At 42.7% G+C, this 24,562-nt stretch overlaps 1 protein-coding gene across 1 annotated transcript; it reads right to left on the reverse strand.

Annotated features, from left to right (window-relative positions):
• Positions 1–323: 323 nt before the first annotated feature.
• On the reverse strand, positions 324–21,188 carry LOC127001268 (uncharacterized). Its single transcript, XM_050865634.1, has 2 exons — positions 20,189–21,188; positions 324–3,111 (listed from the first exon to the last, which is right to left on the reverse strand). The coding sequence occupies exons 1-2, from the start codon at positions 20,204–20,206 to the stop codon at positions 538–540; spliced, it is 2,592 nt and encodes an 863-aa protein (XP_050721591.1). The 5' UTR covers positions 20,207–21,188; the 3' UTR covers positions 324–537.
• Positions 21,189–24,562: the final 3,374 nt, after the last annotated feature.

A 24,562-nucleotide genomic window follows, 5' to 3' on the forward strand; every position in this document is an offset into this window, starting at 1 on the left:
TAATAATAATAATAATAATAATAATAATAATAATAATAATAATAGTAATAATAATAATAATAATAATAATAATAATAATAATAATAATGAAAAATAATAATGACAATAATAATAATAATAATAATAATAATAATAATAATAATAATAATAATAATAATAATGAGAATAATAAAAATAATAATAATTTTAACAACAACAACAACAACAACAACAACAACAACAATAATAATAATAATAATAATAATAATAATAATAATAATAATAATAATAATAATAATAATAATAATAATAATAATAATAATAATTATAAAAGTAATAATATAAGTATATTTTTTAATAAATTTCATATTTTTATTATTGTTGTTGTCGTCATTATTATTATCATCAGTATATTGTACGACTGAGTACGCTGAATGTAATGTTTAATATAAGGGAACCGTGTCTGTCTCTTCAAGGTTTAGGAGCATTGCTTGCGAGTACACGGACGCTTTAAAAACAACACAAGCAGCACGGCAATAAGGTACCGAACACGACCCCTCAGCTTTTCTTCTCTGCGTCGCTCTCAAAGAACCCGAAGCTTGGAAAATCCGAAAAGTAGGGGTCGATGTCATATCCGAATTTTGGAAACCTCATCTTTGCGTCTAGGTAATCCTCCATGTCGGGTCCTCTCTTGTGGCGAACTTTAGCCTCCGGAGAAGGGTGACGGATGGTGCTCCTGGGGTCATGAGGGTGAGTATGGGGGAGAGAGTACGCCGGGGGGGAGGGATAGTCGTGTCCTGCACCACTTGAAGATTTGACGGATGACGGAATTTTATGTTGGTACCTAGGGAGGCGATGGACTTTGGTATCGCGAGAATGGTGCTTCCTGAATCCACTTTGGGGCGGTTCCTGCGGATGGTACATCCTCGAGGATCGGTGTGACCTGTGAGGCGAGGGAATGTCAGACAGACTCGGCGAATTGTAAATTTTGGGGTAAATCAAGTGACTGATGTCTTTCTCTCGATGGCCTGGGCTGCCGGTGCTCCTCCGAGGGTTGTGGGAGTTAGGGGGTCTCGTTACTTTAGGGGAAGAGGATCTGGGAGGAGGAGCGCGAGTGGGTGGATGGCCAGACTCTCCGGGTTGTTTAGAGTATAGTCTGGAGCTGCGTGGAGGCGTAGGAATAGCATTATGTCGAAATTTCTCATGTGAAGTTCCCGTCTCGTAGTATGGTTTCGCCGTGGTAACAGATGTCAACTTGCGAAATTTGATGTACTCAGGGAGGACAGGTGGTTTGTAGGTCGTCACCTCCGGCGGCTGGGGCTTGTGTCGTGGGGGTGAGGTGGAATGTGAATTTTTCAGAGCTTTCAGAGGCACCAAAGAATGGAAATGTTCTTTGACCTTGCGGATCTCCCTTAATTCCAAGGACTTAGCCCGGACTGGGAGATACATCTTTTCATACTCATCTCGCTCACTGGAATAATCGTCCCGGTGGAGCAGCGGGCCAGCATCCCTCACACTCGGGTACTCGTCCTCCTCGCGTGGCAGGTCCTGATACAGAGGGTGACTCCCAAACTTCTGCTTGACCTCCTCAATGTCCGGTGCCGGTGTAGTGACCACTTTGGAACCTTCAGTGTCTTTCCTCCGCCTCTTCAGGTCCTGTATTGATTTTCCTTCTCTTGCTCTGACGTCCATGATGGCGTCTACCAATAAGTCGGACTTTTCTATCTCCTGCTGAAGGCCCGTGTAGTATGCTACCTCGTCTCGCGACGGTGAGCCTACAGGAGGACGAGCCTGCATGGCTCTGTCTCTTTTCACGTTTTGTTCAGCCTCTACCAGCCGGGCGTAAGAGGGATTCAGGATGTTCAGTGCGCGGCCTCGCCGATTTGTCTGAAAAGAAGCATCACGTTTCTCCGCTATCGAGGGTCTTGTGTCCCTTCTTGTCGTGGGATAAGAAACCTTAGGAGGGACTTGTGATCGATGTAGCTGGGGGGGGTTGCCATCTTGCTGATGTTGGGCGGGATTGTACAATGCTCTGGATGACCTCTCGTTGTTGAGGACTCGTGACGAGTAGAGGTCATGAAGAGAATCACTCAGAGGTGAGATTCGACGCGGGTGTTGTGCCTCTTTGTAAAAGGCATTGGCGGAGCGTGAGTAGTGTTGGATAGAACGGGAAGGAGCCTGCCGTGGTGCGAAGGTCGGAGGGGGAGCGAGGTAGCGGGCCCCGATACGTCGTTGTGCCTTGTGCGGCGGAAGCACTACTGCTGGATACTGCATGGACCCCTCGGTGACTAGCGCCGCCGCTCCCTCGTCAGTTACCGGCAGGACGTTCGGTACGTGGCCGTCTGGTACTGATATATCGTGATGCAGAACAGAAAATTCGTCTGTAGCTTCAGAGAACCTCCCCTTGTTTTCTTCGATCACACCTTCGTCTGTGACAAGAACAAACCGATTCTCTGTGCTTGGAGCAAACCTTTCTCCTCTCTCTGTGGTGAGGCGCTCTGCACTAGGAATGGAACGGTCCTCTATGCCTCCAGGTCGCCGCTCCCCAGAAGCTCGAATAAACGTGTGTCCCGTCTCAGGAACGATTCGTTCTTCCCTGTCCAAAGCAAGTCTCTCTGGTTTCTTTGGAATAAACTGCTCCTTCGTGTGGGGATCAATCCTCTCCTCTGTAACTGCAACAAACCGGTCCAAAGTGGCGTGCCTTGTGACCCCAGAGCCTCCAAAAACCTCCTCCTCGAAGCCTTGAACATGTGGCAGAGACTCCCTCGATGGGCTCGAGGAAGTGTACAATGTGTCCTTGGAGAAAGCATTTTCAAAGTTACTCTCTCGGAAAAGCTCGGGTTGGAAAAGAGTGAGGTCGTAGTCGGAAAGATCTGTGGTGAGTAGAGGCTGTGGCCGCTCGAGGGTCGTGGCCACGGCCTTGTATTGGCCGTCGTCCTCGTCGAGGTAATCATCATCGTAGTCGATCATAACGTCATACCGTCGGTCAGCTGCCGTGGGCGTCAGCGTCAGAGGCTCGTGGGCGGCTGCTGAGGAGCGTCGCGGCACGATCTTAAGAATCTCGATGTTGGCCAAACCCGGCACTTCCTGCGGCAGACAGACCACCGCCGCCGCCGCCAGCATCAGCCACACCTGGAACAAACGCGAGTTAGATCACCTGAGTGCATTGATAAATGACATTAATAGCATGCAAAGTTTGCAGTGCCCCGCATGATGAACTCCTCACATGTAAAAAACAATAAATTTGCATTCGTGGCCGGAAATGTGACTGCATCGCCTTGTGTAGCCGAGACACGTCCTGGTGGGCACGCGTGGAAAGGGCTCAGGCGGCCAGCACAGTGGTCAAAGCTTCCTCTGTTTTATAATACGTTTCTTCCTTATGTCTCCGTGGTTCTGTTTCTTATCCACGGATCGAACTCTGGCGTCACGTAGACGAGGGGACAAAGGGTGACAACGGATCCACGTAATGTCTTTGGCGTTACCTATATGGGATGGACAAGGATGACGATCACTTTAGTCCAGCGCCGCAGTCGCATGACCATCAAAGCGACTCAGAGGACAAAGGGACCGGATCACCGGGGGGTGGTGCGTGCGTGTCGGGTCATCAAGGCCATCGTTTGTGTTGCCGCCCATGTATCGCTAGGAACGCTCTGGGCGAAGCTGAGGAGGCGCTAACTATATAATGACGTATGTGTCTGAAAGTCCCTGGTGTTTTATGCAGAGAGGTACTACGACTCATATTCTTTATAACATTCCGGCTCCCAAGCTCACACATTTAAGAAGGCTTTCGTAGGAGTTTTGAGCATTGTCCTGGGGAGTTTTATGGTCCTGGTGATAAACTGACCCTCCTTCTGTACCCTGAGCCAATAAAAAAACACTCGTACGAACCCGACTGATCTTCTTTTTGTCCTTTGGAAATAATTGATATGAGAGGTGCAAGGGTCTGAGAATACCAACTATAATATCTTCCTTCACTTGCCACGGGATCGGAGACGTTAAAAATATATATGTGGGTTGGCGATGAATTCCTCCACTCTCTTACGGGGCTGAACCGAGGCGTTAAAAGCAGAAGGTATTAACTGTCCACTTTCCTATTGGTGGGTGTGAAATTTACGTCCAAGGGAGAGGAAGGTGTTTAAAGGTTTCTCCCGCCTTCGTCTGCACCACATCATACGTTGGTTTATTCTTTACGTGAGCAAGTATAAAGAGGCACAGCGAAGGTTCATTACTGACGTTTATTCTTTCGACGGGATGCACACAACTCTTAGTACTCTGAAGTGGCTTGCTCCACCCGAAATTGACCTTTTTTTTTTTTTTTGGCCCCTCATCCATACTCTCTTTTATAGGGGTAATGACTAGCGGGCCTTTTCTCATTTATTTTTGCCCTTGAGCTGCTTCCTTTACTGTAAAAGAAAGTGGGTCGTAAGGAAAAAGCTTGAAAGAGAACTGCAAGGCTCTTATTTTCAGACGTTTTCGGCTCTTGCAACCAATAATTTCCAAGACCACGAAGGAAATGAGTCGGGTTCTGATGAGCGTCTTACACATTCACGGTGCAGAAGCCTTATCAAACTATCACTACGCTCATAAAACTACCCATGGAAATACTAACACAACCTCTACGACAGCCTAATGAAATGTGAGTGTGTAAGCCCGGAAATGTTTAAGAATATGGGCCCAGGCTGGTTCGCTGTAAGAAAATGAGAAGAATAACCCATCAAGTTTCAATTCACGCCCCTCCGAAGGGTTTGTGAGGAGATAGGTTGTGGGAATGACATCTTTTTTTGGAGCAGGGGAGGAAAAGGAAGGAGGAAGGAGGAAGGGCGGAGGCGCAACACATTATAAATTCATGTTGTATTTTAATGTGGACAGTCGGGGAGGATTCTTTTGTTTCCAGTTTTACGGTTAGCCCCCCCCCCCCTTCCACCCCGCCCCACCACCCACCAAGCCCCTCCACTCACCCTACACCCCCTACAAACCAGACCAAGTCATCGTCCCCCTCGACCTCCACCAGTAACATCCCCATGCCTATATTTTACTCCCTACTATTTCTACTACAACACCTTTTACTTTCATCTCTCCTGCTTGTTTCTGCTCTCCATTATATCCCATTCATATACGATCATCTGTACAGCTCCAGTTTTTCTTCCTTTTCTTGTTCCTGTTCTTATTATGGAGGCAGAATCCCTTCCTTCTCCCCTTTTACCTCTCCCCTTTTACCTCTCCTCATTGCTCCTGAGTCTCTCCCACCCTTCTTCTCTTACCGCGTTCCATCCACCCCTGCCTCCATCTCCACTCCTTCCATCCACCCCCTATCCTACCTCCATGGTTCTTATTCGTCTTTTTCTTCTTCTTCTTCTTTAAAATATGCGACTCAAGACGGGAAACACAAATGTATATATGTATGTATGTATGTATGTATGTGTGTGTGTGTGTGTGTGTGTGTGTGTGTGTGTGGTAAGTAAATATTTTTTTTAAAGTTAGTAATACCTACTTATTATCAAGATATCATATTTACATAAAAAAAAAAAAAAAACATTGTCGAGGCGAAGCTCCATGACGGACAATATCTCTGTGCGTGATTTTGTGGATGCTTGAACATATGATTATTTAACACAAGATTACATGAAACGTGTATGCATTGTAGTGACCTGGGGATTACAACAGGAAATAAGGAAAGTGAATTAGCAATTACTTTAGGAGATTAGTAAAATAGTTTTCTTTTGTTTCCTGTGTGTGTGTGTGTGTGTGTGTGTGTGTGTGTGTGTGTGTGTGTGTGTGCGTGTGTGTGTGTGTGTGTGTGTGTGTGTGTGTGTGTGTGTGTCCTCGGCAACAGGGAATTAGCACGTCTCGACTACAATTTTCCGCATTGCATAAAACACACACACACACACACACACACACACACACACACACACACACACACACACACACACACACACAGAGAGAGAGAGAGAGAGAGAGAGAGAGAGAGAGAGAGAGAGAGAGAGAGAGAGAGAGAGAGAGAGAGAGAGAGAGAGAGAGAGAGAGAGAGAGAGAGAGAGAGAGAGAGAGAGAGAGAGAGAAAGTTGGTGAAGTAAAGATAAAAAAAAGTTGTTTTCAAGATAACAAGCAAGTTTCGTTTTCAACAGTCTAAAATTGCTGATATTAGACGAATCCCGAAATAACGAACGAAGGGGAGGAAAAGAAACAAGAAAGGCGCACCTAACATCATCATAGCCGATCCAGGAGTCAGGACGTTTCCTAACTTATAGGCGGTAATGATATAATTGTATTTCGTAAAGAATCCTAATAACCAAAAAACTAACCGAAATTATGAGTATTCTTTTTCGTGAACAGAACATTGAATAAACAACAGAACAATAATATGAAAATACGTATATATTTTATACAACGCGAGTCTGTAGCCCCGAGGCAGCAGCGCACGCCATTTTGCGAGTATCAGATACCTTAAATAAGCATATTTTTACTGCGGTAATGTCACTTATTGAGACTTCGTGAGCTTTCATATTTATCTATTTGTGTATATTTCATTTATGACTGTTATCACAATAGAATTTAACTCAAATAAGTGAATCAGACACCACAGAAATATTACCAGTGTGTATATGAATGAATACAAAGATAAGCACATACTTTGATTTAACTCTAGGATGTCTCGTGGATCATTAATAAATAAAAACAAAATATCCGGATGCTGCAAACCTGGGCATTAAACCGTTGATCTGTTAATCGTTAATTAATGAAGTTAATATTTTCGTTAACGATTTAACTTTTAAGTTAACTTTGGAAATCATTATCGGACTAATTAACTTCCGTTACATTTAACTTCCGTTAACTCGAGTCCGCTAACCCCAAAAAATCATAAAACGTTAAAAAGTTTCTATTATTTTTAGATTTTAAATATAGATGTAGAGTCTTAGCATATTTAATAATGTATGCGTCATTCTTTCAACCCCGATATTACGCCACTTATTATTATAAATAACTTTTCAATCAAACTTTGAATTTTGAGTTCAAAATGATATTTTATGTATTTGATATTTAAGCAATTATTTTCTATTAATAGATCATATAAAGTTTCTTTAATAAACAAATAAGATATTGCACCATAGCACACAACGCAGCGCTGACAGATGCTGCCTTCTTGGGTGAGCAAGTGTTGCTGAACTTGTCCATCAAGTTCAACACAGCCATCCCCTCCAGTGTTGCAGTGGAGCGTTTGTTCTCTATGGGCAAGGACATATTGAGGGCCAAGAGATCATCCCTGTCTGATGAAAACTTTGACATGCTAATTTTCATGAAGGGCAACATGCGTCTCATGAACAAAATGGAGAACGAGAAGAGGAAAAATTAAATTATGTATATATCGTGTTTTTCATTTTTTATTTCTTTCGACCACTTTACCAATATTTTTATTTTATTTTTACTTTCTTTACAGCAGAGGAGTCAGTTCAAGGGCATAAAAAAAGGTAACAAATGTTAAAAAAAAAAAAGCCCGCTACTCACTGCTCCTATAAAGAGTTAAAGGAGTTGCCGAAAGATAAGTCAATTTCGGGAGGAGAGGTGTCCTGATACCCTCCTCTTGAAAGAGTTCAAGTCGTAGGCAGGAGGAAATACAGATGAAGGAAGATTGTTCCAGAGTTTACCAGCGTGAGGGATGAAAGAGTGAAGATGCTGGTTAACTCTTGCGAAAGGGATTTGGACAGTAAAGGGATGAGCTTGAGTAGAAAGTCGTGTGTTGCGAGGCCGCGGGAGGGGGGCAGGCATGCAGTTAGCAAGTTCAGAAGAGCAGTCACCATGAAAATATCGATAGAAGATAGAAAGAGAGGCAACATGGCGGCGAAATTTAAGAGGTAAAAGACTATCAGTAGGAGGAGGAGAGCTGATGAGACAAAGATCCACTCTGTCCAAGAGAGCTGTGTGAGTGGAGCCCCCCCACACGTGAGATACATACTCCATACGAGGGCGGACAAGGCCCCTGTAAATGGATAGCAACTGTGCGACGGAGAAGAACTGGCGGAGACGGTACAGAACGCCCAGCCTCGAGGAAGCTGATTTAGTAAGAGAAAAGATATGAAGTTTCCAGTTGAGATTTTGAGTTAAGGATAGACCGAGGATGTTTAGTGTTGAAGAAGATGACAGCTGAGTGTTGTCAAAGAATAAGGGATAGTTATTTGAAAGATTGTGTCGAGTGGATAGGTGGAGAAACTGTGTTTTTGAGGCGTTGAAGGACACCAAGTTCTTCTTGCCCCAGTCGGAAACAATAGTAAGGTCTGAGGCTAAGCGTTCTGCCGCCTCCATCCTGGAATCATTTAGTTCCTGTTGGGTGGGTTTTCTATTAAAAGAAGTTGAGTAATGTAGAATAGAGTCATCGGCGTAAGAATGGATAGGACAGTTCGTTTTGGAAAGAAGATTACTAATATTGTGTTTCATTTAAATTTTTTTTTATCCTTTTCTGGCTCAAAAAGCCTTTAAAAACTTAAAAAAGGTCCAAAACTGTGAAATCAGCCTTTTTTTTAACTCTAAAGCAAAACAAATATAGTTTTTTGTGTTCTAAAGCCCTGAAACAGACCAAAAAAAAGGCTGATTTTCTAGTTTTGGCACTTTTTAAAGGTGTTTTTAGGTGTTTTTAGAGCAAGAACTGATTTTTTTCTTTAATAAAAATTAGCCAACGATTTATCGATAACTTCCGTTACATTTTTAAAGAATTAACAGATTTACGGTTAATGAAATTGACTTTTTTTTATTAACGGTGCCCAACCGTGCCGGATAGGCTACCCTTTACCCCACTTCCGCCTCTCCCGGCACAAAACCAGTCCCTCCGCCAAGTTTGTACCCCACATTTGGTGGTTAGGTGCGCCAATTATTATACACATGTAGATAATGATGTATAAAAAATTAGTACGGCATTACTATGTGTACTATATAATTATTCTACGTAACATCATTAACAATTCAGGGTATTTGTACAACTTAACTGAAAAAAAATGATGTACCGTAACAACTGGATTTTTTTTCTAAGCTAAATTTCCTTACATTCCTCAAGTTTTGGCACCAGAAAGGGTTTAAAACAACATTCGTCTCAGACCTTTGCGCAAGATACCGATGCACATTAAAAGATAAGGGAAAGTTTAGGTTACGAAGAATGATTGAGAGAGAGGAAAAAAATATGAATGGGCGGAAGAAATAAGAGAATAATTTAGAGGAGAAAATATTGTTCTATAAATCTCTAATACGTCTCCCTTACGGAAGTTCGACCAGCTTTAAACTTTTACATCCCTGAGGTGTGTGTGTGTGTGTGTGTGTGTGTGTGTGTGTGTGTGTGTGTGTGTGTGTAAAATAAGAAAACAACGTCATATGAGGAAAGAATTGAAGGAAATGGATATTAATACTCTTACTTAAGCCAATTACTCTCTCTCTCTCTCTCTCTCTCTCTCACACACACACACACACACACACACACACACACACACACACTCTCTCTCTCTCTCTCTCTCTATCTATCTATCTATCTATATCTATATCTAGAGAGAGAGAGAGAGAGAGAGAGAGAGAGAGAGAGAGAGGGGGGGGCGGTCTGGGGATGGAGGGGGGAAGGGGAGTGGGAGAAGACGTGAATGAGTGACAGGCTGTGACCGAAGACAAGGATCACGAGTAACCAGACCCAGACCTCAAACAGGCGATAGTTTTTGTTTTCTTTTTCAACTTCTTCCAGACGGGTAAACTGGAGGATCCGTAGCGTCTTGTTACCCCACTTTTTCCACACATTTTTTTCTTCCAAATCAGAGTATGGTCGGCAGCCGCAGTCTCGTTTTTTTATATGTTTTTTTTTTCGTCCGTGGTATACATTTCTGCATCGCTTGTTCCGCTTCTCGAATGACACACTTATTATTTTTTTCTCTTAGTATCATAATAAGACGATGACGCGATGGAATACAGTTAATGGAGTTGACTGATCTAGACAATAACTCATTTTGTTTACATTTTGTTTATTCAGAAAATTAAAAAAAAATATGTGCCCTGAAAAGTTTATCGACATGGTTATATTATTATAGCACTTGATTTACATGTTATTTATTTGTTTATTTATCTATTTATTAATTTATTTATTTATGAATATTAATGTTTGCTCGTCTGTTTATATTTCTATTTGGTCAGCCTTTACTTGTCTTTTTTTTTCTTCATATGTATACCACGAATGTCTGACTGAATGATTGACTGATCGATTCACATATATTTGATAAGTTAGTTGTATTATTTTATTCTTTACAACGAGTATTATTAAGAGAGACAACACAGTACTTGATAATAACCCGTTGATATATATTTTTCATTCATATCCTTTTGTTTATCGATCGTGACAACAACATTCGATCAGTCAGTCAATAAACAAATAAATGAATGAAAAAGTTAGGTGAACGTTTTATTTTTTTTCTGTCCTGTCTCCTGCCACTCCGTCCTCGGCCGTGAACCTTGTGACCCAGGACGGCGAGGCTTAACTCACAGCCCAGGGTAGCGGAGGCGACGGTGACCTCCACAAGTGTCCTGGCGTATCCGATTGTCACCCCCGCCACAACTGCCCTCCCCAGGCACCTCTAGCTTGTCACCCAGCATTCCTCACGTTCCCTGTCACCCCACCGCCTCCTCCGTCAACACTAGACCCAAAATACCCATCACCTTCACCTCATCTGCCACTTTTGCCCCCACTATCACTGTCGCCATTTCATCACCATCATCACAGCCCTTGTTATCTCACCATCACTACCATCTTAACCACCACCATCATCACTGCCAATGTCACCATCCCCTGTCACTACCACTACTGTTATTGTCACTATTTCATCACCATCACCACAACCCTTGCTATCTCACTATCACAACCATCTTAACTACCACCGTCACCATCCCCTGTCACTACCACTACTGTTATTGTCACCCCTCCATCACCACCACTACTACCATTGCCATTTTCACCTCTTCATCGCAATCACTCCCATCATCACCACTTTCATTACCACCAGTCATTGTTACCTCACCATCACTCCCATCACCACCACGACTGTCATTAGTTATTACCACCACCACCACTATGTCACTGTCCCTCCCTCCCACCCTAGCCGTGTAAATGTCTTTTGGATTTTGGATTTTTTTTTCTAGATATGACATTTTTGCTTTTTGCCAGCCGTGAACCGATATCTTTGTAGTCGAAAAAAAAAATGCGTGGGGCTCTATATCGTATAAGGCAAGAGTGCGACATCAATTTAGTGGCAAAAATACATACATTCCCATTCCTTTCCTTTTCTTCATATAACAGCTCGATAGTCATTTAAAAGGTATGATAAAACTCTACGTGTTGTATACTGCAAAGTTTTACGATATTATTGATCTACTTTCCGTATCAGACCCTATGACACACCGTTTTTCGCAAATTTCTTTCAAACGAAGACTCGGATCAGCATGGAACTTTGGCACAGATTGTTTCACACACTCCGCTAATTTTTGACGCTCTTGTGCATTGCCAGATGCGGTTAATTATGGCGTTTACTCTTGACTGTGATGGCAAAACCTGCGTGAGCCACTTACACATTCGAACAGGTGAGGCGTGACGTATTTGTGACATGTATCCACCACCTACCTCCACCCTTCTCCCCCCTCCCTCCCTCTCTCCCTCTCTCTCTCTCTCTCTCTCTCTCTCTCTCTCTCTCTCTCTCTCTCTCTCTCTCTCTCTCTCTCTCTCTCTCTCTCTCTCTCTCTCTCTCTCTCAAACACTTGTGCTGTACACGAGATATGAATCTATACACACGTACGACCTGAATTAATGGCAGATAAATAGAAATTATATCCCGTCTGCATCAGCTTCAACAGTGATGACGAGGATGACCTGTTTGTCGATGGTGATGAATGTTGAAGTAACATAGCCAATGTGATCGGTTATTTACATTATTAATCCATCCATCATATACTAGCAATCTATTTTTGTTTGCTATGACTTTTTAACATATCTACATGAACACATCGTATGGCAGTCTTTTCCTAACATCAGAATAAATTATTCATATATTTCTCCAATTTCGTTTCAAGTTTTTACTCTGCAATGAATTCCCGCTTCAATTCCACCCCTATTCCTTTCCGTCTCTTACGCGATTTCCTATAAATGATCAAGCGTCAGCTACGTGCTTCATCCCATCATACGCTCAACGTAACCTGTGGGAAGGAGGGTCATATACTCGTACAACTTTCAATGGGTGTACAATTGCCAAACAAACCTCATACAGCACTTACGCAACATCCAGTTACGCTGGAGCAGGAATTAAGGTCATGTGCATATAACACCCTACCATACTTAGCATATACTTTCGAGTTATCCGCCATTATTGACAAGTCATATGTGTGCAACGCTTCACATCGCATGTATACCGATATATATATATATATATATATATATAGATATATATATATATATATATATATATATATATATATATATATATATATAAAGAGAGAGAGAGAGAGAGAGAGAGAGAGAGAGAGAGAGAGAGAGAGAGAGAGAGAGAGAGAGAGAGAGAGAGAGAGAGAGATATACATATATTTACATAGAAAATCAGACCACACAGACCCCATGGTCCAGACTTGGTGGTCTGTCCTTAAACCTAAGTGATTTTACATTAATCAGAAGACTCCAAAACGTTGCATTTCTACGCTAGTTGAGATTAAGTTGAAGGAAGTGACGGGCGAGCTGATTTTTGAAGGAGTCAATCGTGTTACACTGGACCACTGACGGTGGAAGCTTATTCCATTCTCGCACTACAACGTTGGTGAAGAAAAATTTGGTGCAGTCTGAATTTACTTGTCTACATCTGAGTTTTACGCCATTGTTCCTCGTGCGCAAAGTGTCATCGATCATAAACAATGTTGATCTGTCTACATTCGTGAAACCATTAAGTATTTTAAAACATTCGATCAGTTTTCCTCGGAGGCGACGTTTCTCAAGAGAGAACATGTTAAGGGTAGAAAGCCTTTCTTCGTAGGATTTGTTGCGCAAGGAAGGGATCATTTTCGTTGCCCGACGCTGAACACCTTCTAATTTAGCAATACCCTTTGCATGGTGGGGAGACCAAAACTGTACCGCATATTCCAAGTGGGGTCTGACTAAACTGTTGTAGAGCGGGAGTATTACATCTTTATTCTTGAATACAAAGTTTCTTTTAATGAAGCCCAACATTTTGTTCGCTTTATTTGCTGCATCGATGCATTGCTGTGAGAATTTGAGGTTTGACGCGATTTTGACCCCCAAGTCTTTGACGCATTGAACGCTTTTGAGTTTAACGCCGCGCATTTCGTATTCGAACTTCTTATTCCTCGTTCCAACTTGAAGGACCTGGCACTTGTCTACGTTAAAGGGCATCTCCCATCTATCCGACCAAGCTGAAATTTTGTGCAAATCCTCTTGGAGGCTTTGCCTGTCTTCGTCAGTGAGAACCGAGTTGCCAATCTTTGTGTCGTCTGCAAATTTACTAATGCGGTTATTGAGTCCAACATCCACGTCGTTGATGTAAATAATGAAGAGCACTGGGCCAAGGACCGAGCCCTGAGGGACGCCACTAGTGACAGTCGCCCACTCTGAGTTAAATCCGTCAATCACTACTCTTTGTTGTCTGTTGCTCAACCAATTCGCGATCCATTGGTTTACTTGACCGTCAATACCTATTTGCTTTAATTTGTAAAGTAATTTATGATGCGGGACTTTATCAAACGCTTTCTGGAAATCAAGATAGACTACGTCCAGTGATTTGGTTACGTCATAAACAGTGAAGAGGTCGTTATAAAAGGTTAATAGGTTTGATAGGCAGGATCTTTTGTTTCGGAAGCCATGTTGTGAGTCCCCAATCAATGAGTGGCTTTCAAGGTAATTCACAATTTTGTCTCTAATTATGCCCTCAAGTAGCTTACCTACAACCGAAGTTAGACTAATGGGCCTGTAATTACCTGGTACTTTTTTGTCTCCTTTCTTGAAAATCGGTGTCACGTTAGCCTTTTTCCAATCTGAAGGGACGATGCCTTGTCGCAAGGACATATTGAATACGGTTGTGAGGGAGGAGAGTATTTCGCTCTTTGTTTCTTTCAGCAGAGTTGGATATACTTCGTCAGGTCCAGGACTTTTATTTGTTTTAAGTGATTGGAGAGCTTTAAGGACTTCATCGGTTGTTATTTCAAAATTAGGCAATGCATGCTCGAGATTTACAATAGTACTGGTGTTGGTGGTAGCGAGAGGAAGACTGTTAGTATTAAACACCGAGGAAAAGTAATTGTTTAAGAGGTTTGCAATGTGTTGGCTGTCAGTCACTAGTGCACCGTCGCTGTTTGTTAAAGGTCCAATACCACTTTTGATCGCCTTTCTGTTGTTTATGTAACTGAAGAAAGATTTCGGATTATTTTTACAGTTGGCTGCAATATTTTCTTCGTATCTACGCTTTGCCTGACCTACTAGTCTTTTTACTCGTCGCCTGGCATCATTATAAAGTCTAATGTTTTCGGGCGTGCTTTGTTCTTTCTTTAACCTGTAAAACAATTTTCTCTCATTGACTGATTGTTTAATTTCGCTATTAAACCACGGTGGGCTTTTATTAGTGTTAATTCGCTTCTCGCACAAGGGGACGAATGTGTTCTGCTGAGTGAGTAAGTGATTTTAAGGCTTAGCCAGGCTTCCTCTACGTTGCCGTCATCTGATAGTTGTATTTCTGTTAGTTTTTGTCGGATTTCTACGAAGTTAGCTCTTTTGAAATTGGGCACCTTTACTTTATTTTCAGTCACTGATGATTGAGCTTTAATGTCGACGCGCACTAATTTATGATCGCAAGAACCGAGGTGTTCTCCTACCGTGACACTACTGATTAGGTTATCTTGGGTCGTTATAACAAGGTCGAGTATATTATTTTGTCGAGTTGGCTCAGAAACCATTTGGCTTAGATAATTTTCTTCTAGAAATTTGATCATTCTATGTGACTCGCCTTCTGTACCTGACAGTGTCGCCCAGTCGATATGGGGGAGGTTAAAGTCTCCTAATATCAGTGAGTCGCTGTTATTAAGTGACTGCCTTAAGACGCTGTACATTTCAAGGTCGTCATCGAGTGATTGCCCGGGAGGTCTGTAGGTAGGGGGGAGGGGGGAGGTAGGGGGGGAGAGAGTGCTGGGGAGAAAGAGGAGGGAGGGAAAGGGAGGGATGGGAGTAGGGGAAGCCAGGGGTGGAGGTAGGTGGTGGATACATGTCACAAATACGTCACGCCTCACCTGTTCGAATGTGTAAGTGGCTCACGCAGGTTTTTCCATCACAGTCAAGAGTAAACGCCATAATTAACCGCATCTGGCACTGCACAATAGCGTCAAAAATTAGCGGAGTGTGTGAAACGATCTGTGCCAAAGTCCCATGCTGATCCGAGTCTTCGTTTGAAAGATATTTGCGAAAAACGGTGTGTCATTGGGTCTGATATGGATAGTAGTCGAAAATACACACGCGGAAAAAGAAAGGAATAAAGAAAGAAGTAGAGTGGAACGCACGAGTAGACAAACTAATGGAGGAAAAAGAGAGACAAAGAACCTTGGATACGCGAGGAGGGTAAACGCTTATGGAGAAGAGCTGCCTCAAATTGAAGAGTTTTCCTGTTTAGTATGATTAGCTACTACGATGATATGATGTCTCTTTCCTTATTCCTCTGCTTCTCCTTCTGGTTCTTGTTTGACTCTATACTTATGTTTACAACCGAAGATTTTAGATACAACTGATTAGTCTTAATGGAGGTTAGTTAGTTCTTTTTATGGGCGTGGAAGGAAGATCTGGTTTTAACGAGTTCTCGGAGGTTTGAGTGTAGATGCGTTCTGTAGCCTTCTCGCATCGTCTTGTGTGTGTGTGTGTGTGTGTGTGTGTGTGTGTGTGTCACCGTTGCCAGATTATCGTATTCAGGGCATAGTATTTACAGGTTTTTAACGCCTAACTATTGCCAAGAAACATCAGGAATTAACTATTTTAACGATAAATATAAATGAGTTGTTATTAGGGACCAGGAGACAGTTTTTGGGTCGGAAGTTGGTAAATATAAGAGGCTGAGTACAACAATCTGGCAACGTCTGCGTGATGAATTTAATTAGATGCCTCGCCGTGACTTGGGGTTTACAAAGCAACGATTAACATAAGATTCGTCTGCTTCCAAAAATAAGATGATGATAAAAGTGAAGAAAGAGGAGGAGGAGGAGGAGGAGGAAGAAGAAGAGGAGGTGGGGTGAGTGGATGATTAGTGACGTAGGTGAGGTACAGTGTCTGGAGGAGGCTAATAGTGAAGACAGGCAAAGCAAACAAAGGGATGGGAAAGAAAGAAGAAATAGAAGATAATGCTGATAAAACTGAGGAGGGGGGGTAAGTTAGTGAGAGTTTAGTGATATGGGTGAGGTAAAAAGAAGAAAGAAGAAAAGGTAGATTGTGCTGAAGAGGTGGGCGGTGCAGTGGATGTGAAGTATGTGGAAGAGTCTGACGTCATGAAGATAGGCACAGTGATACGCGAGGAAGGAAAAAGAAAAGAAAGAAAATGAAGATAATGGGGAAGATGTTGCCGTGACAGTCAGTGACCCGTGACAAGAGTAAAGTGCATGGAAGACGCGAACGATAATGAAAGGGAAAGCGATGGACGAGGAGGGAAAGTAAAAGATAAATTGAAGATAAGAAATAAGATAATACATAAAAAATAAAAAAATTGAAGATATTGCTGAAGAAGAGGGCGGAGGAGTGAAGTGAAGTGTTTGGAAGAGGTTTAATGAAGAAGATAGGCAAAATAATACACGAGGAAGGAAAAAAAATATAGAAGATAGTGCTGAAGAAGAGGGCGGAGGAGTGAAGTGAAGTGTTTGGAAGAGGTTTAATGAAGAAGATAGGCAAAATAATACACGAGGAAGGAAAAAAAATATAGAAGATAGTGCTGAAGAATAGAAGATAGTGCTGAAGAAGAGGGCGGAGGAGTGAAGTGAAGTGTTTGGAAGAGGTTTAATGAAGAAGATAGGCAAAATAATACACGAGGAAGGAGAAAAAAATATAGAAGATAGTGCTGAAGAAGAGGGCGGAGGAGTGAGTGATTAGTGACGAGGGTGAGATGAAGTGTTTGGAAGAGGTTTAATGAAGAAGATAGGCAAAGTAATATACGAGGAAGGAAAAAATAAAGAAATAGAAGATAGTGCTGAAGAAGAGGGCGGAGGAGTGAGTGATTAGTGACGAGGGAGAGATGAAATGTTTGGAAGAGGTTTAATGAAGAAGATAGGCAAAGTAATATACGAGGAAGGAAAAAATAAAGAAATAGAAGATAGTGCTGAAGAAGAGGGCGAAGGAGTGATTAGTGACAAGGGTGAGGTGAGGTGTGTGAAATAGGTATATGATGAAGATAGGCAAAGTGATAAAAGATAAGTGAGAGGAAAAAAACTTATAGGAAATGTTGTTTTGGCAATGGGAAAAAAAAGATGGAAAAATGAAGGTATGGTTGAAGTCAGGTTAGGATACGAGAAGCAAAAGGATGGTATGTACTTTTTTTTAAATAGATCAGAAAGCATTTAAAGGTTCACGATAGAAAATTCATCAACCTACTCTCATATAATCACTCTCTCAACTATTTTTCCCTTTCTTACCTTCCTCCTTTCTTCCTTATTCCTTCTTTCTCTCCTCATTTCTCCATAACTCGTTTCCTAATCATCATTCCTTCAGTCTATCCCTTCCTTCCCCCTTTTCTCTCCCTTCTCCCTTCTTCCTCCATACCCCGAGCTCTCCTACGCCTCCACATTGCTCCTCTCTCCCACCCTTCTTCTCTTACCGTGTTCCAGCCATCCCGGCCTACCTCTCCACTTCTCCCATCCACCCCCCCATCCTCCATCTCCCATCACCCTCCCCACCCTTCGTTAGAGTCGAGAACCCTTACACCTGAGTTTATGGGATCAGAACCTGTCTTAAAGGGACTTGAGTACAATAGAAGAGAACGGTGATGAGATAGCGTAAACATGGACGATATTGTTTAGCTACGTTTGGTTATTAGCTGTGTGTGTGTGTGTGTGTGTGTGTGTGTGTGTGTGTGTGTGTGTGTGTGTATAAGTAGATTTTGCTTGCTCTTATTTATTTGACGAGTGCAGATTATTTGTTAAGGATATGTTTATGCTAATTGTCATGTGTGGAGAGAGAGAGAGAGAGAGAGAGAGAGAGAGAGAGAGAGAGAGAGAGAGAGAATCGTATACCTCCACACATGACAATTAGCATAAACATATTCTTAGCAAATAATCTGCACGCGTCAGATAACTAAGAGAACACAAAACCTACTATGCACGTCTACACACACACACACGCACACACACACACACGGCCAGGTAGCTCAGTGGATAGAGCGTCTGGCTCACAACCAGAATGACCGGGGTTCGATTCCCCGGCCGGATGGAAATAAGTTGGGTTTATCTTCTTTCACGTGTAGCCCCTGTTCACCTAGCAGTGAGTAGGTACGCGTCGTCAGGCAAGGAGTTGTGACCTCGTTGTAGCGGTGTGTTGTGCGTGAGTGGTCTCAGTCCTACCCAAAGATCGGTACTATGAGCTCTGTGCTCTTCCGTTGGGAAACGGCTGGCTGTCTCGAAAGAGACCCGCAGCAGACCAAAAGGTGAATTACGCACACATACCGCTCCGATAGCGCAGTGGTTAGAGCTCTGCGCTGCCAGGCTTTGTGGCTATATTCAGGAGGGTACTTGCTGGCGATAAGGAGTCCAGCTCGTGGTCAGGCCGTGGTGAATTACACACACGAGCGAGGTGAGCACAAAGGGAGACATGCGGGTGGTTACGTTTGAAGGGATGATGTTGATAGGCTTTGTCTACTCAGTCATCTTGTGAGCTTCTCCCAGGAAGACTTACTGACTCATTAACTTTTACTCTCTCATTCACTCGCTCACGCACTCACTCACTCTTACATTCACTCTCTCCCTCCCTCTGTCACTCACTATCTTCACTCACTCACTAACTCGTTCACTCATAGAAGAAGTTGCTCTTTTTTTTTAGTTCACTCGTTTGCTCAGTTTCTTAATAGATAGATAAGTAAGTCAGTCAGCCCATCAGTCAGCAAGTTAATTAGTCAGTCTTTCAATCAGTGGTCAATCGTTCCTTCGCTTTAAGTTTGTTACTCACCTACTCACTCATCCACTCACTCACGCAGTCACACACATTCACTCTTCCATAAAAAAAAAACATAAATAATCTTCAAGAGGTCAGTAGATCTATACACGGCAACTCCTGTAAACCTAACCCCACCTAACCTTGCTATCCATGAATTTATCTAACTTTTTTCTTGAATGCATCTATCGTACTAGCACTCACAACATGACTGCCAAGCCTATTCAACTCACCCACAGCTCTGTTGATAATTAAATTCTTGCTTTTGTCTTTGTCGAACCTGAATTATTCCAACTTAAACCCATTACTACGTGTCCTATCTAGCTCTATCCAAATTAAACCCATTAATACGTATCGTTCCTGGCTCTCTTATCCAACTTAAATTCATTACTACATGTCCTACCTGGCTCTCTTATCCAAATTAAACCCATTACTACATATCCTACCAAGCTCTTATCCAAATTAAACTCATTATTACGTGTCCTACCTGGCTCTCTTTTCCAAAATTAAACCCATTACTACGTGTCCTACCTGGCTCTCTTATCCAACTTAAACCCATTACTACGTGTCCTACCTGGCTCTCTTATCCAACTTAAACCCATTACTACGTGTCCTACCTGGCTCTCTTATCCAACTTAAACCCATTACTACGTGTCCTACCTGGCTCTCTTATCCAACTTAAACCCATTACTACGTGTCCTACCTGGCTCTCTTATCCAAATTAAACCCATTACTACGTGTCCTACCTGGCTCTCTTATCCAAATTAAACCCATTACTACGTGTCCTACCTGGCTCTCTTATCCAAATTAAACCCATTACTACATATCCTACCAAGCTCTTATCCAAATTAAACCCATTACTACGTGTCTTGCCTGGCTCTCTTACCACCCGAAACTTATTTACATCACCCTTATTAAAGGCTCACTCGTTAATTCGCGATCTCTCCTATGCATTCACTCACTGACTCATCCACTCACTCACTCACTCACCCACTCACTGACTCATCCACTCACTCACTCATTCACTCACTGACTCACCAGCCTTACAATCCTCATGGCGGCAATGCAAAAGTTGGATTTGTCGGCTCGATTTTTTATTTATTTATTTTTCAAGATAGCGATGGAGGTGACGCGCTCAGAGGGTTCTTGTAAATGTCTTGCGGTCAGGTGCGTTTGTTCTTCTCTCTTCTTTCTTTTCTTTTTATTCTCTGATCCGTTTTTTTTATTGTCTTTCAGTTTGCTTCTTCCACTTACTCATCGTCCTTTAGTGAGCTGCATTTATCGCACTTTTTTTCCTCTCTTCTTTTTCTGGGATTTTTAACGTCTCATCTAATGCTTTGTTTGGTATTCCGATCACAAAGTAGTAGTCTAAACCCTGCTACACTCTCTCTCTCTCTCTCTCTCTCTCTCTCTCTCTCTCTCTCTCTCTCTCTCTCTCTCTCTCTCTCTCTCTCTCTCTCTCTCTCTCTCTCTCTCTCTCTCTCTCTCTCTCTCTCTCTCTCTCATATGGACTCGCTTACGTAACAGTCTATTTGTCCTTCATTTTTTTTTCATTCACACCCACACGCTATAACGTCCTCTTCCCTCCACTTCCTTCCATGTACGTGTCCTCAGTCAGTCAGTCAGTCAGTCAGTCAGTCGGTTGTTTCCTTCCCTCGTTTTTTTTCACTTCCACTGTGGTGACGGTTTTTTTTATTGTCTTTCTTTTTCTCTCTTTTTTTGACTCTCGCTCTACGTTCCTCCTTGTAGAAGTCTTGTCTTTTTACTCCCTCTCCTTTTTTTTTTCGTTTGCCTCGATTTTTAAGGTCACACTCGACTCTCTTCACCTCTTTTTATCTGCGGATGTCTATGTTTTCCTCTAATCTACCGGTCTTTCTTTCTCATAGTTCTCTTTTTCTTTATCAGTAATATGCCTCTTTCTCGACCTCCCTCTCTCTCTCTGTCCTCTCGTTAGCTCCTTTGGTCTTTCAGTATTGATCTCCCTCGCGCTCTGGTTTCTTTCCCTCCTCTCCCTGATGTGTTCCCGCGCACCGCCTCAGTTCCCTCGGCACTTCTGGAGCAACTGAGCAGCGATGGGGCTGGGCGGCGTGAAGGAAAGCTGGGGAAACTTGGCCTGTTTGCGGGATAGCCCTGAGGCCGACAGACGCAGCAGGAGAGGGAGGAGGAGGGGGAAATCAGGGAACCGTTAACAGTTTGGTGGTGATGGCAGTGACGAGCGTGTTGGCGAGAGAGGTGACAAGCAGAACGAAGGAGAGAGAGAAAACGGAATTAGTATTGACAGAATGAGGATGAGATTTAGGAAGTGGTTGTCATGGTGGTAGTATTAGTATTAGTGTTTTTGGCAGTAGTAGAAATTGTAGTAGTAGTAGTAGTGTTAGTGGTGGTGTGGTAACAGTAGCAATAGTAGTAGTAGTAGTAGTAGTAGCAGTAGTTGTAGTAATAGTAGTAGTAACAGCAGTAGATTTAGTAGTCCAAGATCAGTAACACTATTTTTTTTATTACAACAATACCACGGTTAACAGCTGCACTAACAGTAACATCAACAGTAGTGAAAGTAGCAGAAACAGTAGCAGCAGTGGCAGTGGCAGCAAAGTAATAAACCACAATTTCCCTCCAAAACGAGACAGTAACACCCGGATCCACCTCGCCAGGCAATCAACAGGTGGCCAACAAATGACATCAATAAATACTGTCGCAGCCCCTTCCGTCCGTCTTCATCCGTCCGTCCGTCACCCAGGGCTGCGTCACGCCTCCGCCCAGGGCCAAGAAGAGGGAGGGAGGGAGGGAGGGAAGGCAGGAAGACAGGAAGACAGAGGGAGGAGGGGGAAGGTAACCGAACAGACGTATAGCAGGGAAGGATGACCGTGGCTGTAAAAACTAGAGCAGGTCCCCCTTCATTCTCTCTCCCTGATAATCATTCACTAATACCTGCGGAGGCGCGGGAGAAAACGGCATATGGTTGAGTACTGCTGGAGGGGGAGAGGAGGGAAGGGGGGGTGAGAGAAGGAGGGAAAGGAGGGAGGGAAAGAAGGATGGAGGAAAAAAGATGACTGAGAAGGAAATGTAATGGGGTTGATGTTTATGGCTTGATGAGAGAGAGAGAGAGAGAGAGAGAGAGAGAGAGAGAGAGAGAGAGAGAGAGAGAGAATTTAATTAAGAAGATATCGGCATGATGGGGAGGGAGAGAGAGGGAAGGGAGAGTAATGCATGAAGGAGGAGGAGGAGGAGGAGAGGGAGGCAAGGATGGAGTAATTATTGGGAGGAGAGGAAAGAGGAGGAGTGTTGATGTTGGTTGTGGTGATGAGTGAGAGAGAGAGAGAGAGAGAGAGAGAGAGAAGTAGACGAGGAAGAAAAGGAATGGTGGAGGAATCGATTTGGTTAAGTAGAAAGTGTGGCAAGGAAGACGAGAGGGGAAAGAAAGGAGTAAGGCAGAAGAAAGGAAAGAAGACAGGAAGAAAGGATGAAGAAAAGTGGAAGAGACAATATGATGATTAAAGGTGTGAGGAGAAACTGTGAAGAATTTTAATGGAAGAGAAAGATAAAGACACACACAGAGAAACGGAGACAAACAAAGAGAGAAAAGAAAGTTAAAATTGAGGGAGAGAAGCAGAGAAGCAAGGAAGGTAGAGGGAACTGTCAGGGGTGGAAGAATGAAAGTAGGAAGAGTAGTTATGGGAAAGAGAAAGAGACAAGGCAGGTAGAGACCAAGACAAGACCAAAAGAAAAGGAAAACTGTACTGGAAGATTAAGCGAGGGATGCAGATAAAGAAAGGAAAGAAAGGAAGGAAGAAAAGAAGGAAGGCATGTTTGTAAGTGCCGAGAAAATGAATCTAGAAAGCATTGTTATGGGAAAGAGAAAGATACATATAGACAGAGAGAAAGAAAGAGGGATGCATTAAAAAGAAAAAACACCTTGAAAGATTGAGATGGGGGGAGTCGAGGGGGGGGGGACACCAGAGAAGGAAGGAAGGAGGAGAAAGAAGATGAGCTAGTGGTGAGGGTGAAACTGCAAAGATTTAGCATAGGAACGGGTAAGAGGCTGATACAGTGACATACAGTGATACCAAGGATGACAACCTAAAAATATTGTGAAGGAAGCAGAGTAAGAGGCAAGCAAAGACACAGTGATGTAGACATAGACAACAGTAAGAGATAAATTTGCGAGGAATCATTATATAGGAAAGGGAAAGATACAAAGCGAAGTAAATAGTGATAAATAAAAACTGAACCAGAGAGAGAGAGAGAGAGAGAGAGAGAGAGAGAGAGAGAGAGAGAGAGAGAGAGAGAGAGAGAGAGAGACTAGACTAGAGGAAAGCAAAATTAATGACAGTATAAAGACAAATTGGAGGAAGCAGAGAGAGGCGTGAACAACAACAGAGGATTTCGACCAGACAATTTATTATAGAGATCCGGACAGCTGTTTGGTTCCTGCCGGTGCTAATCTCGGCGGCGCACCTGCTGTTACCTGCCTGCCGTAGCTCACCTTTATAGACTCACGCTTAGGATGACACTGGAAAGTCGAGAGTGTGATAGCCGAGTTGTCTTCTCCACCGAACTTGACAGCTTGTAATGTCTTGACCAAGTTTTCTGAAGGTTTTCTTTTGTTGTTTATGTGGGTAACTTGTCTTGTTTGTAGATTGGGATAAGCTTTCTCGTGTTGTTTATTTTATTTTTATCTCATTTGTATTTAAATGTGTACCGAAAAAGAGAAAGCGATTGAAGCAAAATAAGAAGCAGAGACACATGTCCATATTTTTTTTAAACGCACCGAGCTCTCATTACGACTATATTCCAAGGTCACAGAGAAGGTTTTCATGGGTACTTTTTTTTCGTTCAAGATACAGAAGTCGTGTAAAAAAGAAAGCGAGGGAAGCAAAGTAAGAAGCAGAGACACACATATTTTTTTTAAACGCACCGAGCTCCCATTACGACTATATTCCAAGGTCACAGAGAAGGTTAACCGGGTTTTCATGGGTACTTTTTTTTCGTTCAAGATACAGAAGTCGTGTAAAAAAGAAAGCGAGGGAAGCAAAGTAAGAAGCAGAGACACAAAGATATTTTTTTAAACGCACCGAGCTCTCATTACGACTATATTCCAAGGTCACAGGGAAGATTAACCGGGTTTTCATGGGTGCTTTTTTTTCCGTTCATGATGCAGAAGTCGTGTAAAACTATCACCAGCATCACAAAACAGTCCATGAATACCCCAGCAACTTCTACGACGGGCTTTTCAAACAGGCGAACCAAGATGTCGATACGTTTAAGAATACTGACTACAGAGACTAGCTGGTATTATGACACTTTCCCTTCTCACATTAACAATTTCTAAAGGTTAAAGAGGGGGTCAGTCGGGTTCTAATGAGTGCTTCTTGAGGTTCATGGTACAGAAGAAGGGTCACACTACCACCAGGG

The sequence above is a fragment of the Eriocheir sinensis genome, chromosome 2 (genome assembly GCF_024679095.1).
Source record: "Eriocheir sinensis breed Jianghai 21 chromosome 2, ASM2467909v1, whole genome shotgun sequence".
NCBI lineage: Eukaryota > Metazoa > Arthropoda > Malacostraca > Decapoda > Varunidae > Eriocheir > Eriocheir sinensis.